The 18,787-nt window shown below is 38.6% G+C and overlaps 1 protein-coding gene across 1 annotated transcript in view; it reads right to left on the bottom strand.

Annotated features, from left to right (window-relative positions):
- LOC124064859 (CUB and sushi domain-containing protein 3-like) overlaps nucleotides 1-18,787 on the bottom strand; it is a 203,563-nt gene continuing 184,776 nt past the window's right edge. The window contains exons 62-71 of the mRNA XM_046399683.1: nucleotides 17,592-17,765; nucleotides 16,810-16,883; nucleotides 15,626-15,737; nucleotides 8,366-8,545; nucleotides 7,893-7,958; nucleotides 6,147-6,305; nucleotides 5,631-5,743; nucleotides 4,721-4,808; nucleotides 3,352-3,493; nucleotides 1-2,616 (exon numbers count right to left, since the gene is read on the bottom strand). Of these exons, the coding sequence (XP_046255639.1) occupies nucleotides 2,457-2,616; nucleotides 3,352-3,493; nucleotides 4,721-4,808; nucleotides 5,631-5,743; nucleotides 6,147-6,305; nucleotides 7,893-7,958; nucleotides 8,366-8,545; nucleotides 15,626-15,737; nucleotides 16,810-16,883; nucleotides 17,592-17,765 (1,268 nt within the window). The 3' untranslated portion in view covers nucleotides 1-2,456. The remainder of the gene's footprint in view (nucleotides 2,617-3,351; nucleotides 3,494-4,720; nucleotides 4,809-5,630; nucleotides 5,744-6,146; nucleotides 6,306-7,892; nucleotides 7,959-8,365; nucleotides 8,546-15,625; nucleotides 15,738-16,809; nucleotides 16,884-17,591; nucleotides 17,766-18,787) is intronic.

The following is an 18,787-nucleotide window of genomic DNA, read 5'->3' as shown; positions in this document are numbered from 1 at the left end:
CAGATCTAAGGCCACACTACACCATCGAACTACACCATCTCTACTGATGAAAGAGAATAGCAGCATTGAAGTTCATGGTTTTATGTTTTATATATAAATTAAGGATTTATACATTGCTGTTAAAGAAAAAATACAAAACATTTTTGATCTTACATGACATTTACATGTGAAACTTTACACAACATATTCAATAATTTACAAATGCTTTATTTGCATAAAAAATATATCTCTTTACAAAAGGTTTTGTAATATGTACATATTCATATACACAGGCTTTCGAATGGGATAACAATTGTGTGGAACATTTAAAAGCATTCTACTCTAGTCTGATGTGAGACTGACTTTGCCGTATACTGTTTTTACCGGATGCATTTCTTTTCTCATCCATAAGAAATATGAACTCGCAAAATATATCACATATCAATAACACAAGACATCTTGCCAAAGAATGCCATCAAGTATCAAAACTGTATAAATGTACAAAACGTAACAGCAATGACAGGAATCAACATCGTGGTACAAAGTACTATAGCAGCAATTGCTATACTGGATCACTTTTAGCCAACATGCACAGGTATGAATCTATGAGCTTCTCTTCAAACATACTTCTTCTTAGATAAACCATCAGAGCTGACAGCACTCAGATAAATCATTGCTAACTGTGCAGATGCATTACACTGATGTACAGTTTTATTAATGCAATAAATGTTATTCTTAAAAACATATGCCCGTAAAGTATTCAAGGCACTGCAATGATGACGAAATGCGATGGTGGTGTCAAATTATTTTCCGTTTTTAAAACATAAATGGACTTTGATGATATTACAATAATAATAATAATAATAATAATAATAATGATGGTGGCTCATGTTTAAGTGTGCAAATTTTTTCATGGATACTGTACATTTGTTGGCAGAAGCTAATAGTTCAGTAAGACAAAGAAATAACCCTCAGTATCAGTGGGTGTCAATAAAATAGATCGAGGCTGCGTATCCATCAGGTGTCTCAGAGCAGGAGCGTGGATCAAGTTACCTACTGACCAAGGCACGGTTTCCCAAAAGAATTATAGAGCACCACTGCTCAATTTATGAAGAACCAGGGATGATGTGGAATTACTTTAAAGTAAGGCAAACACAATTTTTTATTAACATAAAACAAGACAACAGACTTCACCTGACCTCAAACTGACCACTGACATATCTTTGCACTTGGATTCACTGAAATCCAGGCTTGAATAGACTTCTGGGAAACCTGACCAGCTGTGGGTACTGTGCACTGGAATTACTTTATTGTTTAATAAAGCCTTTAAAAAATTAATTAAGAAACTCCTACTTTGAGATTCTTGATATATACAGGCTGGGGTTAATTCACTTCAATGTTTGTTTATTTGGGACACAAAAAGAATTAAAAACTAAATCAGTTTAAGAATAGATTAAACTGATGGATGATGGGAGTATAGCCCCACATGGACAATAGAGTAAAAAGGTAGAGTATGCCTTGACATGACTCAATTGAGACTTCTATATTTAAAGAACATTTCAGTCATAAACAAATTCATTGCACACAATTTGATAATAAACCCTAATATTGACTATATCTTTTGTGAAGAAAATGTTATGTTGTCAGAGAACCTGCACCGTAACAATAAAAGCCCTAGCATTCCCAATGGCACTCGAAAAAATATACTGCACTTCAGTAATTAAATCCCTGGCCATATATTTCACCGGCAGGAGGTACCTTCCAATTAAGAGGTAAAATTGACCATATAACTTTTAACAGACTACAGCACTGACACTATTCAAACAGAAGCTGCTTCTTTTCTACTTCCTCATCACCTCTCACACCCCACTGCTTGGAAAATAGACTCTAAAGATTACATTGATCAGCTCACAGTTGAAAGGCTCCTCATCTCCATAACAGAAAGTAACTCAGGATGAACACGAGATCAACACACACACACACACACACACACACACACACACACAAGCACACATGGTTCTAGATCTGGGCTGTTTACTTGAAAAGAAAAAGTTTAAATTTTTCATTTGGCATTGTGAAGTAACCCCTCTATATTTATACTACAGAGCATAAAGTACTCTATTTTATCTATATGCCAACGGCTCTTTTAATCATAAAGTCAGCACTCATGGAGTGTAAAGAGCACTTCTCTTCACCGAACTATGAGAAGATCTGGAAAGATGTGGGACCTCCCCTCGCTCTCTCATTAACCACTGAGATTCTATATATGATCGATTGCAACTGCCGTAACTGTTGCTGAAGGTGTGCTTTATGTTTCTGATCAATTCTGTGTCTTTGTTGTATGTCATCAGAAACAGGGAAAATGTAAATGTCTGTATACTATAGTCATGTTAAGCAAACAATGGGAAGTTGTATTCTCCCTCTGTATGTTTCTCTCTCTCTCTCTCCCTTGGTCTGTCTCTTATGCTCAGTGGACCTCAAACCATGGTGCAGATAGTGTTGAGATTGGGGTCAAAGCGGACAACTTTCCCCTCAGCAGCTTTTGTGTTTGTGTTGTACATGGGATTCTCAAAAGTGGCCTGTCCGTTGTTGTTCTCGTGGACAGAGCATCCGGTGTACTGCGCTTTATCGGTTTTCCTGAGGAGGGAAAGAAAAATATATAAGTTGTGTATTTGTTGAGAGACAGTATCCCAATTATCTACAATCCCTCCAATCCAATAACCATGTTTCCATTATCTTGGTGAAGACAGCCGCTGTAGGTAAATGAGGCTGAATGGTAATTATTGTTGAAAAAGATGAGTCAGAGGAACCCTATGCCAGTTCACTGGCAACTAACATAATGAGTGCAAATTTGCATGTCACAGGCTCTCTGTGTACATTCTGTTCTGTGAGGTATACTCTGTTCAGATTAAGACGAAATCCACTCGTCCACACAGCACACACATTCATACAGCTCATATGCATATGGACATACACTACATTACATATTACATCAAAGTCACTCTCATTAAAAATGTCACTGTGTAATGTGGTTTGGATGGTAACATGTTGACTAATATTGCATCATGCTTTGAGGCTTCTCACAAGTAAGCTGCACCCAGTGAGAAACCTTGCTGCAGTGAAGCGGGCTGTGGAAGTGGGCCACAGTGTACTATCTACCTCATCTTGAAGTGTGTTTCCTTTGGCTGCAGCTGTACAAAAATCTACATAAATCTGGCTTTCTAAAACTTTTCCAAGATCAGATCTGTGGTAGAAAACTTTGAAACTCAACATACTTTCTCTCTCAAGTAGGAACCAAACAGACATAGACAACAGTAGCTACTAAATTTGGATTTCAAGCTACTATGGAAGACACCAGGATACACCACATACCTCTGTTTGTAGAGATAAAAACCAAGGCCAGCAAAGATGAGGGCAAAGAAAGGCACAAGGATAGCGACAGCGACAGAACTGCTGTTCGTAGAGCCATTTGTTTCGGGGTCAGTGAGTGTAACATTTTCTCTCACACTCAAACCTGGAAGGAAAAGATTTTATTTAGCTAAAGAAGGTGGAAAATGAACAAAAAACATTTAAAATATTCAGATAAAATGGAGTAATAGAAGGATACTTATCATCTGCTGGTGACAATGATGGTGATGGTGATGATGATGATGATGATGATGATGATAATGAAGAGAAAGATGATCACAATGAGGGCAAGTCGGAGACGAAGCAGTCAGTTGATAAAGATGACAACCATAATGTTCACGCTGATAATGATCACTGTGTCTGTGATAATCTTGTTGAAGACAGTCATGAGAAGATGACAACAGGAATGTTAAGCACAAAGAAATGACGGACGATGATGTGGAAGGGAATAATGCACTCTGTGCTATGTGACTGTGGCAACAGCTGGATGACGATGACAAAAGGTATTAGGGGCTACACACAATATGTGTGTATGCTGTCAATACAGAGCAAATATTATGTGGATTTAATATTTGAAAAGGAGGTGCGATAACCGGGTAATGAACGGAGCGTTGTCTTTGGACCGCAACTTGTTACAACATACCATGGCCACAGAAATTTAAAATGTTACAAGAAAGAATGAAACGTATTTTCTGTTTTCTCATAAAATCTAAAATAACCTGTTCTTTCCATGTGGAAGCAGAAAAATGGATCTCACAGTCAAAGTGAAGGATCTATTTAAACTGAAGGAGAAATCTAAGTATCTGTCTCAAGTAAATGTGATCATATTTCCTCATTTTCGACATTTCCTAAGATATTCTGGATTTGCCAAGACGGTAAAAGCAAAGATCACCTCTTGTTTTCAAGAAAAACTAAAAATTCTATTCTTTCCACAAAAAGAAAAGAATCTTAAAATTAGATCTGTTTTGTCCCCATCACAGAAAAATATATATGCAGTTTCACATTTCCAAAATTTCATTGCTGAAAACAAAATGTCCATTCTCAGTGTATGTGTGCTTTGATGTCTGAAACATGCCCGTATGTAAGCATGCATCTCTAGTTCAGGTTTAATAAGAGCTCACAGATGCTTTCGTCCTTCGGAAAATGAATGTGAAAGCATTCTTGTAGGGTCACAATCTGCATACACGTTCAACCACAAAGAGCATAAGAGAACACATATTTGAGTGGAACTGGGGTTTTAACATCATCTTCCTTTCTTTATTTTTATGAAAAGGAAAGCGAAGGAGGAGTGACCAATGGCAATAGGACATAATGTATTTGAAAAGACACATACCAAGTCTCTGTAGTCCAAACTGTCCATAGTCTTTACCCTGTATAAAGCCTTGGAACACATAGCTGCCACCCTCAGGCTCAGCCGAAACCTGGCAGAAAAAACATAAAAAAAAAAAATAAATAAAAAATAAAATAACACAGAGCTCGAGGAACAGTATGTTTTATTTCAGCTGCATGGATAAAATCAGATTTTTCTTGGCACCTATGGGGGTGTTGCATCCATTCCACACCACATCAAAAACTACACATACTGTATTTAGTGCGACAATCATCACAATCTGTCATGCTACATTCAAAAATAACACCTTTGTTTGCTGAAACCCTGCTCCAGAAGCCATGCAGTATGCTATCAATAGCTCAGCTGTGTGTAGTCACCCGTCACACGCTGTTATTAAGTGGATCTTGAAGTTTATTTTAGAAGATGAACTTCAGTTCCACCAACAAAAATTGGTCTGCATTCGCTCCAGGTCCCTTAGATGTCAGGTGTTTGTCTAAGATTATTGAGCAAATTGTCAATGTGGGAACAGTGAACCGGTTCATACTGAGCGCCTGGTGCATCTGCTGTAAAGCCAATGTAAATATACAGTATGTAAACAAAACCCGACAATAAAGCCAGGAAATTGCTGCGCTTTTAGTTGTCAGTTTCCTCTCGTTTATTGTGATTTTTTTCATTAATTTTGTCACAGTAAGTAGGATGAGAAAAGGCCAATAATGAGAAAACACTGGTTTGATTTTGTCCAAGAAGGAATTAATTTTGGTTCCCTAGTAGTTAAAGCCCCATTTCATATAATATGTTACTTGTCCATCAGACTGAAGAAAGAAAAAAAAAGAAAGAAATAAAATTAAATAAAAGTCAGTCACAGCTCTTGGTTCAAAAGATCTCTGGCCTTTGTATTCCTGTGTATACTCACAAATCCGTCCATTGCCCAGGACTCATCAGTAATCCTGCTCAAGGAGCTGTGGGCCAGCGCTCTCATCTGGTACAGCAAGAGCATTAACCGTGCCTCCTGGCGCTTGTACACTCCTACAAGGTAGAGGACGAGAGGCAACACGAAAAATTATGTGAATAGAGGGAGGAGGCAGTGCAAGTGCTGGGGGAAAAGATAAAAAAAGAAAAAGGAGTTTGGAGAAAATTAAGAAAAGCAGGAGAGAAAAAAAGGAGTCAGAAAAGATGGGAACAGATGAGAAAACATGGGAGGAGGGGAGGAGACTCTTGAGTGGGCAGCTAGTCAGTCAGTGCAGACTAATACATCCGTCTTTAGAGCCAATAGTTAATTTCCACTCTCATGCATGAGATCATTTGGTGATTGACTGATTGACATGAGGCACCCTCAAAATAAATGGAAGTGACACACAAAGGCAGTGAGAGGAGGAGACGGGAGACAGAGGGGAGGAAGTGGAAGACAGCTGATTTATAGATGACTCACCAGAGAGCAGGAACTCCATGCTACTGTCGGCTAAAGTTACATTGACTTTTCCCGTAGTGGTGTTAAAGCTTGTGACTGTCAGACTCATTGGCTGTTTCTGGCCTTTGTAATCATAGGAACCCTTCCAGACGAAGTCAGGGGCAAAGACGTCGTCAGGAACTTTAGGAAAGAAGCAACAAAGAATACTCATTAAATCATGTCATTATTATTCAATAATAGCACAGAAGAAATGAGGAAAATTATGAAAATGTAGAAGTTATCATCTCTGTTAACCAGAGTTATTACCAAATATTAAATCAGGGTTATGTTTTTACTGTAAGCTGACTGCTTGTACCCACACTGCAAAAATGGTAATTAGATGTGCAGTGGAATCAACGTATCAAACAGCTTAAAACGGTCTGTTCATTCAATTTGAATAATATCATGTTCCTCGTATGCTTTGACAGTCTCAATTAATGATAATTAAATATATTTTGGGAGAGATAACTCTGGGGTCGCTCGTGCACTCGTCAGTACTTTTTTAATAGTTTAATAGTTTGATGATAAAATTTTTTTGAAGCACTTTCACAGCACAGTCATTATCTACTGGCAATTATTTACAATAAATTAAGAGTCAGATATTCTTGCCAAAAGGTGACTCTCTGTACCAGCAACTAAACCTAATAATAGGGGGAATAATTACCCAGTATTTACTCAAATATTTTCAGTAATTGTCAGAACAACAGCAAGTGAATGTTTAAGAGGTGGAAAGGTGAACCTAGATGTCATTTAACCTTATCTTGCAACTGACTGACATGGCTAACAGCTTTACTCTGTCTGATAGTAATGAAGCAAAAGTAAAATGTAAAAATGTAAATGTACATGAATACATGTCATTAGTTTACATTTGAACACTGGCTGAGTACCCTGACTTGGTGATACCATAGGAACATCTCTGACTGGTATGTGTGAACAACTTATTTACCATCTTTACACAAACAGTACAGCACTGCTATGAACTCAGTGCTAACATGTTCACAATGTCAGTCTCAACATCCTGATGTTTAGCATGTATCATTTGCCACGTTAACCGCATTAGTTTAGCATGTTAGCATGCTAAAATGAGCACTAATTTGCACTGAACCCATTTTTAATATCTGTTTTCCATTACAATGCTAATTTGACTCTCAAGCCTTATTAAATACCTTGTGAATAGTTACATCATAAATACAGGCTAATGTTTCTAACAGTTACATGCATGTATAATGTCTGGAAATAATTACCTCGTTACACCAATATGTTCTTTTCTATAGACTGATTACACCCTATGTATTTGGTAGATATTGCTCTTGTTGTGCCTAGTTAATATTTCCTGGTGGTAATTACATTAACTTATCTTGTTGCACCAATTATTTACTGTTACATAGAAAATACCGCACAAAAGAAGCACTAACACAAACAATACATGCCAGTGTCTTTGCAAATAAGTTTCCTCATATGCTAATGATTTTCCTTTGCTGTAACAAAAGTTCATTTTGAGAGCAAGAACCTATGAAGACAGTGAAACTTCTATGATTTTGGCAGATTTGGTGACTATATAAGACAATACACTAAACCTATTGTACAGCCACAGTCTCAACACAGTGCAGAGTACAGTGACACAAAGAGATCGTACTTAGCTATAGAAAAAAAACATGAAAAGTTACAATACAAGATTGCTGACTTGTGTGGTTATCAGATGAACAGCTTGTGCAATTCAAGACTCACCATTTATTTTAGGGCTCGGTGTCCCTGGCACAAGTTTGACAGTTTTCTCATGTGATTTGGAACCAACTGCAAGAGAACATAAATTTGTACGTCACCAAGATACAGTAGTGGTACACAGCAAGGCTTAACAGCTGCTAAACTCTACCTTTCCACCTCCATTAATCTTTTCTTCACTTAGACAAGAACTCTGGTGTCCCAGTTCTAACAAACATTTACAAATCAACACATACTAAAGACAGAATCTTAATAAACATATTGCAGTTAGCTAAAAGGATACTGAGAGTGGGTTTACAGAAAACATCACATAAACCAGAGACTCTCATTGTATTTGATTAGTGTTTTATTTGACTAAACTATCTGATAACCTCCTCCACGGTTGTGCACCGTCTTCCCATTTTATCTTTTACTCCATCCTCTTCCTCCTCGCCAAATTCTCAGACATCTGCCCTCGCAGGCCTCCGCTGACCACATACCTCTGCAGACAGGCACCTTGCCAGTCCAGCTGCCATCAGAGCGGCAGACACGGTGCTCTGAACCTCCGGAAAGGAAATAACCAGGCTGACATGTGTACACCAGGGTGTAACCGTAGGAGGGCAGGTCTAGACCCACAACGTCAGCGTTGGCTGGGCTTCGCGGCTGCTTGCAGGAGTGAGCTGAAGAGCAAGCAGAGGGCAGACCGGTCAGTACACACTCAACTAAACCCCACACACATACAAATGGAGCCACATACACACATTCTCACACACACACACACACACACACACACACACACACACACACACACACACACACACACAGACATACAGATAGACAGGATGATAATTAAGGACTCAGTGGGGGGAGAAAGGGAGAAGGAGATGGAGGGAGGTCAGAAAAAAAAGAGGGGATAAAAATGCACACACATTTTACAATGTGATTGAGTCCAGGGAGCTATCAGGGAGCATACTGATACTTCAATATGTCTAATTTCTTCTTCTAATCTCTTCTCTGATATGAACACTTGTGGCTTTTGGACTGAATCAGCCTGCAAAACAAGAGCTTAAATTAAGGCAAAACAGCAAGTGTGTGAGCTGTTTACCAAAATGCTTTTGATTGCAATTCAGCAACAGCTGAAAAAAACAAAAATATCTGGAGTGGTCTTTGTATGTCTTGAATAAATTATAATTTTCAAGGGTGCGACCAGTATAGACAAAGCTCAGCGGTGTCCTTGCAAAACAGTGCTGAAGTGAACGTTACTGTTGAGCTTGCAAGTGTCTTCCATCACAAGGATGTGCGTATATGCAAGGTCACCTGGGAACACTGGAATGAGGCTGAGTGCTGACTGAAATCATTGGTAAGTAAGAGGCTTTTAAGTGCAGCCCTTGTTCTGGAAGTCAAACCAGCGTGACCTAAAAAAATAAAACAAATGTATTGTTGGAGCTAAAGTTTTTAAGACTAATTTAGTTTTTTACTGTTTTGGCTTTACCTTTGTATAAAAAAACATCAAGGTATCAGCAAGTGCTGATTTAGGACCATGTTGGCTGAATGAGACACTTGGGACAAAAGCTTTCATTTTTGTGTTGTCAAAACTCCAGCCTCTTCTTACAGTCCATATTAAATGTTTTTGTTCTCTCATGAGTGGGTTGTGTATACTTAGTTTAATTCTTCACATCAGCAAACTCTCCACAAAACAACAAGTTATGCAAATCATCCCATACCACCAAAACACTGAGGGGCTGAACATTCAGGCTCTGAGGCGTCAACAATAATGTGAAAACACTGAAGTCATTTTGCAGCTTGTAAGTGAAAGAATACGTTGCCAGCTGTCAAATGGGAGACAGCTGCAAATGAATCAAAGCATCAAATCTGTTCTTCGTGGAGTCTTAATGACATTAGTGGCAAAAGGGTGTGGAGGGGATGCCATGATGAAACCCAGATTTTCTGAAAGACATGAAGACTACAGCATATTCCTCTGGTTGGATTTTGCAGATGTTCGATCTGGTAATATTTATGTGTGTATGTGCCTCTGAAGACATAAACTTGTCAGTGCTCTTCAAATGAAAACGGGTACCACAATCCAGCGGGATGCTTACATTGTTCATGTTGTACTCAGATACACTGGAGCTCTAAAGACCGATGAGGAAGTGCAAGGACACCTGTACGTGTGAGTCACCAGTGTGTGCCACCCAGAGCTTTTTTTTAAAAAATAAAACTGCTATGAGAAAACTGATTGTGGTATCTATTCACATTACAGGAAATAAGAAAAACGGCCTCATACTGAAAGACATGAAGTCTGAAGACCTAAATAAATAAATAAATATGTAGATAAATAATTAAATAACCTCCCCTCTCACTTCCTGAGCACAAGTCTATGTAATCCATTTAAAATGACAGACTGTCAGCACATGTCCAGAGCGGTTGTGGAGTTTGTAGACCATGAATACTGAAGACACTTACAAGGCCGATGAACTGTTATATCAAAGTCATGTCATATTCCTCATCAAATTCTGTTGAAGGCACCGTGTTTATCTACATTTCAAACAGCACAGTGGGCTTCACTCCTGAGATTACACGGGCCTCAAAACACACTTTTTCTTTTTCTGTCACACAGCAGCATGTAATGTTCTTAGTTGGTATCTTTGATAGAGATAGAGTGCATTAGTTAGGGACATGGACAGACAGAGACAGATAGAGGCGGACACACAGAGACAGCCCCGCTGATTGATTTCTGTCCCAGCCAAAGGAGGCTGGCGAAGCTACAGACAGCAAGAAAAGGTCACGGTCAAGAGGTTAGTACTTAGGTTTCAGTTGCTCTTGTTGAACATGCCATAATGCTCAAAATTTATTTGTTGCTTTGGAATTCGGTTCTTTTATTGTTGAATTTCAAAATATCAATGTGAGCAGGAGGGAAAGTTTGGGATTTCGGGTGTGTTCCCATAAGCAAAAATACTAATCTGATAGAAAGGTAACGTGATTAAGATCCGATGATATTAAACCCCTGGGTAGTGTCCATTGCATCTATTAAATCTACTGTGTTGATAATCCCTCCACGTTCTTCCTTTCACCAGCAGTATAGCAGCTTCACTTTTAAATCCACTTAAGTGGCTTCACAGTAACAGTAGACCATTTAATCATAGAGAAAGGTATTTTAGAGGATTTATGGCTGTTTTGACCGAGGGTCAACACAGAATGTTGGATCCATACAAAAGCACTCATACTCGAATACATATACATAACCACAGTTTCCCCTCAATATATTATGGACCAGACAGCCCTCTGGGTCTGTATGTCCACTGTTAGAGCCAGGCAAGTTAAAAAGGAATAAAAACTAGAATTACTGCCTTGCATCAGGCCTGTGCACACCAGTCAGGTTGAAGTTTATATCCATGTCTGTCCAGACTCATAATGCTGTGAAGACTTTGAATTTGAAGAATTTGATCAATGTTAAGTGTACTTCTTGGCAAAATGGAAGTTACTACATCGACATCTATGAATCCAGTGAATCATTTCCAGTGAGAAACATGTTGCCTTCACTTAGAGACTATGTTTATAGAGTAGTACAGAGGACTGATAGAGCTTCGTCACATGATGTAGCAACAGTCACCTGAAACTCAGCATAAGCTACGAGCTTGTGGCCAGAGGTGTTTTTAACATTATGATGTCAAAGTTGACCTTTCACTTTTTGGAAATAAAATGTAATCATTTTAAAATCTTTTTTTTTTTTGTGAATTCTTGAGTTATAGCCAAAGGTATGTCCTGTGAGGTCACAGTGACCTTGATCTTAGACCACCAAAATCTAACTGGATCATCCTTTCAAGTCCCAGTGTATGTATGTATGTATGTATGTATGTACATGAGTAGAGATGGACAAACCAAAACCATAATCCCTTCAGCCACAGCTATCACCAGCATGGACATATAAAGACAATGTTATACATCCATGGTCTGAAAGTGAAGTCATACTTGTACTTGGTTTATATTTCTGGATCTCCAGAGATGTTACAATTATATGCTATATGCTTAAAATAACAGTATCACACACAATCAAAGGCGCTATAGATATTATTACAGACTGGTTTCACAGATTTAATAATTGTGCTGCCACTTGCAGAGTAACATAATTTCTGTGCCGAATTGTGAGATTAACGATGGCTTCTTCTTTGCACATATAATGATGTACAAATATAATGATGTTCATACACCCGACCAGCATACTTAGTTAGCAAGGTTTTTAAATGACAATATTGTGAAAACAGACTCTGCAGCATGATACTTATGTCGAACATTTACCAGATGTTTCCACCACTTGTTAGTTAAAATATGCTGCAAAAGATACTGGATGTTACTCAAAGGATATTTGCATTAAGAAAAAATAAATTTGCCAGATTGCTGCTTATCAGTTGTGAACACTGAAATGTTTAACTTCATCACTGTTCATGGAACATGAATGCAAAGTCGGTGACAAATTTGACAGTTTATACATAAAAGTCTGGGATGCTGCAATATGATGACGGTCAGAGATGTATTTCTCTAATTTAATTCCAGCAGTAACAATGACACGATGAGGGCAGAGGAAAATCAATGAAATTTTTGAAGCCACCAAAGGCAATGGACAGAAGCCAGAGTGCAGCTCCTGAAACGCTGCAACCTCAGCAGAGACACACAAACGGGGCTAAGAAACTGCATCTGAGTGAATCAGGAAAGTCGAAAGCTTCAATACATGAAGCCTCCCAATGAAACCCGGAGCGGCTGTCAGACTGTCATTTCAGTGTGTGGTTTTACTACATCATGGTACCAAAAAAGGTAAAAAATATTTTATATTTACTACTGTGAATGTAAAGATGACTGCTGGGATGTTTTGGACAAAATCCAAAAAGGTTGAAGAAAAGAAAATTTCCAGGGTCCATTCACTAGGGTTCAGTGTACCACTTGCACGTGATGTTTCTTGATGTTCATGTTCAAGCTGTGTTTATTTATCACAAATGCTTTTTATCAGTTTGTAGGCAATGAGATGTCTATTGATTCTAACTTTACAATTCCAAATATCTTATCATATGCTAAGATGCTGCTAATAAAGTGTCTTAAATTTAAAATTAAAGTCTTAACACCATCAGTAGAAACAAGTATTTCCACAGTAATGAAAGTCACATTATTATGCATTAGGTTTCCATAGAGGAGAAAGTGGTTGTCAACAACTTGAAAGTGATTTTAGGAAGTGATTTTTTTAGGAGTTTTTCTTATTGTTTAGTGGTTTATCTTTCATTTTTGTTGCATTGTCAGGTATATTGATATTTGCCTTTTTCTGTAGAAGCTCCAAGACAAAGTGCATCTCTCACAGGGCCAAGCCATATCAACCTTTCAAAGATTTTGACAGCAGTACCCGCAGCCCAGGAGAGTGGTATGATACACTTTGTATCAGTCATTTCTATCCATGAATGTCAATTCTCTGGTTATAACAAAATTTGTAAGTGCCTGAGTGAAGAGTTTGCTAGAGCTCCAAACTGTAATTGTGTTGACCTAAACTTACTCTGACTGCTCTTTTAGTTTAAAGGAGCTGTCACAGTACTGGCAATAGATGTTGTTAAGGAGCGAGAGGATGTGCAACCTCCTGAGTCATTCCTCAGCAAGCAACATGACAGGGTCAGCAGTTTGAAGATACAGGTGCAGCAGGAAAGGCAGACAAGGTGTTGGATGACAGAATTCTAAACAAGCACCCTTTTTGGATTCTTTTCTGGTGACAGCTGCTCAAATGAACATTTCAGATCATTTTAATCAGAAATGTCTACCTTCCATTGAATGTACTAGAACTGGATTACAATTTTTTTTGTGGTGCTCAAAGCAAAGAAATGAGACCTTGTTGTGAGCAGCTTCAGGTAGGAACACTAACCTTTAATCATCTCCTCGTTTAGTTATCTTGTATTAGACTAAATCAGTTTTAGCTGTGTTGCTAATAAAGTGGCAAATGAGCGACTGAGTCAACGCACAAACAGCATTATGCACACATTCAAGGATTCACAAACTTCCCCTCCTCCCACTAGTGTGTGCACATACACTTAAACGCGCACACACACACACAAAGCCATGGTGCAGAATGAAGGACGGGTAGGTATTACAATTTTTCTGCTCCCTCAGCACAAATGGTTCCATGAAATTCAAATGGGTGTTGCATCTTGGGGCATTTATGAAATCAAGATAAAAAAAAAAATATCATTTGAAATCCCCTCATCATCACACAGCTCAAGTGCTTACACTGTAAGTGCATAGCAAAATGCAGACTACAGTAAGATCAGAATTGGGAATATTTCCATGAAATATCCCATAGCTCAGAGGGATTCTACTGAGATACTGTATTACAAGTCTGGTTACAAAAAAGGTGGGAGAGTGTGAAATATAAATTAAAAGAAAATGCAATCTTTTGTGAACTAACTGTATTTACCGACAACAACATTACGAAGCGTTGCTGAGTCCATGCAGTGATATCCTCTTTATAATCATGTGTTTCACAAAGTGGTGAACCTCACATCATTCCTGCTTGTGAATGACTGAGGATGCTCCATCCAGACCCAATCATGATATTATTACCCAGTGAACCCATTATTGTTCCAAACAGATGTTGTTTGACAAGTTCACAACTTTTCGAGTCTTTCGTTGCTCCCGTCTCAACTGAAATGTGTTGCTGGCATAGATTCAAAATAATATATTTACAAAAATCAATGAAGTTGAAGAGGTTAAACATTAAGTTGTTTCTGTACTGTTCTCAATTGAGGATATGTCAAAAGGATGAGAAGATGATCATAGTCTGTATGATTTTTGTCTTACACAACTATTTGAATTCAGGCTTGCACATTACAACACAGAAAAACACCTGGTTGGCAAAGCAATTGTATAAACTGCACAGTCCTAGTTTGGTATTGGACTCAGGTAGTTCAAACAGAATGATTGTAATCACAATCAGCTCCTCTTTCTCAGAATGACTGGGATGGCAGATTGATTGAGGTGCGAACTGCAATTTACCGGGAGGTCAAAAGTTATGGCAGGATTGGATGAATGAGAGAAGCTGTACCTGAAGAAGACACTGACTGAGGGAGAGGGTTGAGGAAAAGAAAAGAAAGTGTCTGAGCAGCCAGCAATGTAGACAAACAGTGACAAGATGCTGCAGGGGGAAGTGAAAAACAAAGATGTGAGTGATATAAAGATATAAGAAGAGAGCATGATGAACTACAGGGGCATCCAGAGAGCGTATACCTCTGCCAAGGCCAATAGTCCAATCTCGTAGGATATGCAATCTGCACGTGCAACCACTATATGTCTGGACAGATTTCCAAAACTATTAGAATTATGTCAAAATGTGTTTCAAAATGCAGTTCTTCACACAAAATCCAGGAATGTGACACTTCCTCCAGGGTTATGCACAGGTGTGGGCGTATTGTTTTGTGTTTAAGAATGCAGCTGCCATGAAACAATCAGAAAATAGTGTTTTATTTCTCTGATTCACTCCTTTGTTGTTGTTGCTAACATCACTCCCTCTCTTCATTCATTGTCTAGCTCACTCGTCCATCACTGCTCTCTTGAGCTGAGGAGGAGGGGTCAACCCACCTCCCAATCCCATTCATTCTGTGAAAGCAAAAAATAATTTGTGTATCCACCCCTGTGATTCTGATCCCCTGCAATATTCAATGGGCTCTTCCTTGGGCCAAGCAAAACCCTCACACCAAGCATCAGAAAAATCCTTGACGGAATTAGCGAGCACTCACGGATACAGGTAGGCTGGATACCAGTCCAGGTGAGATCTGGCAAACAGAGCCTTGTGGTGGAGCCCTGCAGTAGGTGTCCCTGTTGGCACTGGAAGTCTACTCTGCTGCCCACCTGTCCACAGAAAGACAATACACAAAGTACAGAGAGTCAATACACCGATGCAAATGCCGATAGGCTCCCAGCATCAAATCTAAAGAGCTTTGAAAAAATACTGCTCACTACAGTTTTTTTTCCTTTTTTAATGATTATCTGTAGTGCGTGCAGGCAGATGGAGACTATTCCTAGAGGCGATGGCCCATGTTTGTGTTCTCAACTGATGCAGACATTAGAAAGTGAGGGGACTTTCTGGTAAAGATACAGAGTCAAACTGTTTTCTGTTATCTTAATAAATGACTTTTATTTTCAGGCACCATTCCAGTCGTCTGTTTGAAGACAGCATCGACACAGAACTTTCTCATTCACTGGTGCCAAGATATTACTGAATTTGTTCAGTAATGCAGAAAAATGCAAGACTACAGCCATTACAAGCAGTGATCCAAATAATCAGCTGCATCTGTTTTCATTTGGGACAAATTTCATATCAGATACTCAGCTGAATGTTGTGGAGAAATGGTTTGCACTTAACTTCTAAGCAGCACTCTAAAAGCAACAGGGAGGAAATAAAATGAAATACAGTGGCTGAAAACATCTCGAGGGAACTACTGAGCACACACCAATGGTGTGTGCAACACACATGTCTATAGATCTAGACATAAACCATGTCTTTGCACATCCACAGTAGTGGAGAAACCCCTTTGTTTTTCTTCAAAGTCTATGTTTTTTTCTATTTCAGAGGGACACCAGTGTCTACATAACATTAGCCAAAAAAAATAAATGATGAGCCCACCTGGAACATTGATTTTCAAGATTACTAAGTACATATAACACAGCAGAGCTGCAAGCACTGAATAGTATGTGGCTTCAAACACTGATCACATGGGGATCCAAATTCATCCAAATTAAAATATGTTCTGATAGGTTTTGAGTTTTTATGTTACCTAGCTGTTAAATAAACCCGTCTCTAACTGGGAACATTATGTTTCTGTTCCTGTCTGACTTACAAGACACAAATTCACCTCTGAATTAAATAACGCTACACTATCTGTTTCTAAAATGGATCCAATGAAGATTTTGTTCATTTTACCTTGAAGCCGGTTGTGTAGTTCATGAAGCCATGCTCAGGGGTCCCTGGATTTTCACAAGTGGTTCTCGTGGGCTCTGAAACAACGATGAGCAGGAGAATTACATGAGAACAAAAATGAGCTCATGACAGAGGGACAATCATTGATAATGACAAAGCAATGTCTGCCTGGTGTACCGTATACCAGAGGACAATTACTGAAGTGTCACGGTAATGAGCAGAATTACCCTGCCATCTTTAGTCTGACTATGAATTCCTTGGCTTTAAAAAGACTCGGGGATATGGACCTCTGGGACCTTCAATCATTGGTGAGACTATATGAAATTTAAGACATCCACTTGGTAGAATGTTTCTCAGCACTTAATTTTTCCAGCAACAATAAGCCGATATAAAACATCGCCCTGAGGAAACGGCATAAATGATATCATACTCATGATTTAGTTTTACGAGTGCCAGATGGCAACACGTTGATTCTACTTCACCTTCTACTGTGTCTTGTTATTTATGTTAGCTGCTTCAGGAGAACTAACATAGATGATCATTTGGAAGATTATTTAAATCATGTGCTGTATTTTATTCTGTTTGTGATAGTACCTTGCACACATTGACATTTCGCTTTACAAATGAAATGCTCATGTCTTGCAAGCAGGAGAGTCAAACCATTTAATGAGCAATGATGCAATTATTAATTAAAGTTGACTGCTTTGGAATACAAAAATTAAAGAGTTACACCAGAAGTTGTTTTGTGGATTAGCTGACTCAACGTGCAGGCTGATATTCAGTACCTATACATCGAGGCTGAGAGCCACTCCAGGTGCCATCCTCCTGACACATTCGTGTTGTTGATCCCACCAGCACATAGGGAGGACTGCAGCTAAAAGTCACCTCGGACTTGAAGATGAAACTGCGCCCTTCCCTCCATCCTTTGGCAGGCATACCAGGATCGCCACAGAACTTGGCTGTAGAGACAGAAATGTGGAATAATGTTGATGTGATAAGCTGGGAGGCAACAAATCCAAACCCAGATGTTAAACATTTTCCTGTATGTATTCATACAACAGCTCACAACAAACTACTGGTACACGTGTCCTCCACTTCATGTTGATAGGGATGTCCTGTTGCACTCTTCCTCAGCTTCTTTTTTTTTTTTTTTTTTTTAATAATAGAAACATTTGTGAATGCAGCATTAAGGAATCTATCTGGCATTTAATCCAGAAATAATAGCTGTGTGGGTTGACGTCATACACATACAAGATGAGACCACAAAGAGGAGTGCTGCTGTGAGCTTTGTTGTTTTCAGTTGGATTTTTATTAAATCCCATTTACCTGACTGCAAAAATGACTTGTCTTTCTGTATGATTTGAAAAGTCTTCACGAACTAAATTATTCAAATTTGCACTGTTATTATGCTTGTTGTACATATTCCTTTGGCTATTTTGTATTGCATGTGGGCTGAGGCGCTGACGTCCTTGTCTCCAAATGAACTGCGCTGTCTAAACATTTTTGAGTTTCCAACAATCAACCCTGCTGGTGAGAGGTTACAGTTGTGAAAATTCATCTTGGCAGCAAAGACTGAGTGAGGGAGGTCATGGCACTCCACTTTAGATCAAAATAATTAGCAAGTGAAATATTAATTTCTCTGACAGAGCCCTGAGGTTAACACAACTGGAGCCATCTGCTGCTGCTGTGGTCTCCAAGCCACTAGTATGATATCACCTTTTTAATGGGACTGCAGTCACAGCCTTTACAGATGAAGCCCGTAGGATTACCACTGCTGCCCCCTCATTTTATTGCTTATAGTCATCTAATCAAATTGACCAAAATAATTTAGGCTGAGTGGGTTTGATGTGAAGACTAGCCAGCCATTTTACAGTCTGCAAATGTATCTTTCTATGCATCTTAACTGTATATATATATATATATATATATATATATATATATATATATATATATATATATATATATATATATATATATATAT

Source organism: Scatophagus argus, chromosome 9 (assembly GCF_020382885.2).
Source record: "Scatophagus argus isolate fScaArg1 chromosome 9, fScaArg1.pri, whole genome shotgun sequence".
Taxonomy (NCBI): domain Eukaryota; kingdom Metazoa; phylum Chordata; class Actinopteri; family Scatophagidae; genus Scatophagus; species Scatophagus argus.
Note: the sequence above shows the minus strand (reverse complement) of the source record. Positions and strands in the feature narration are given on the sequence as shown.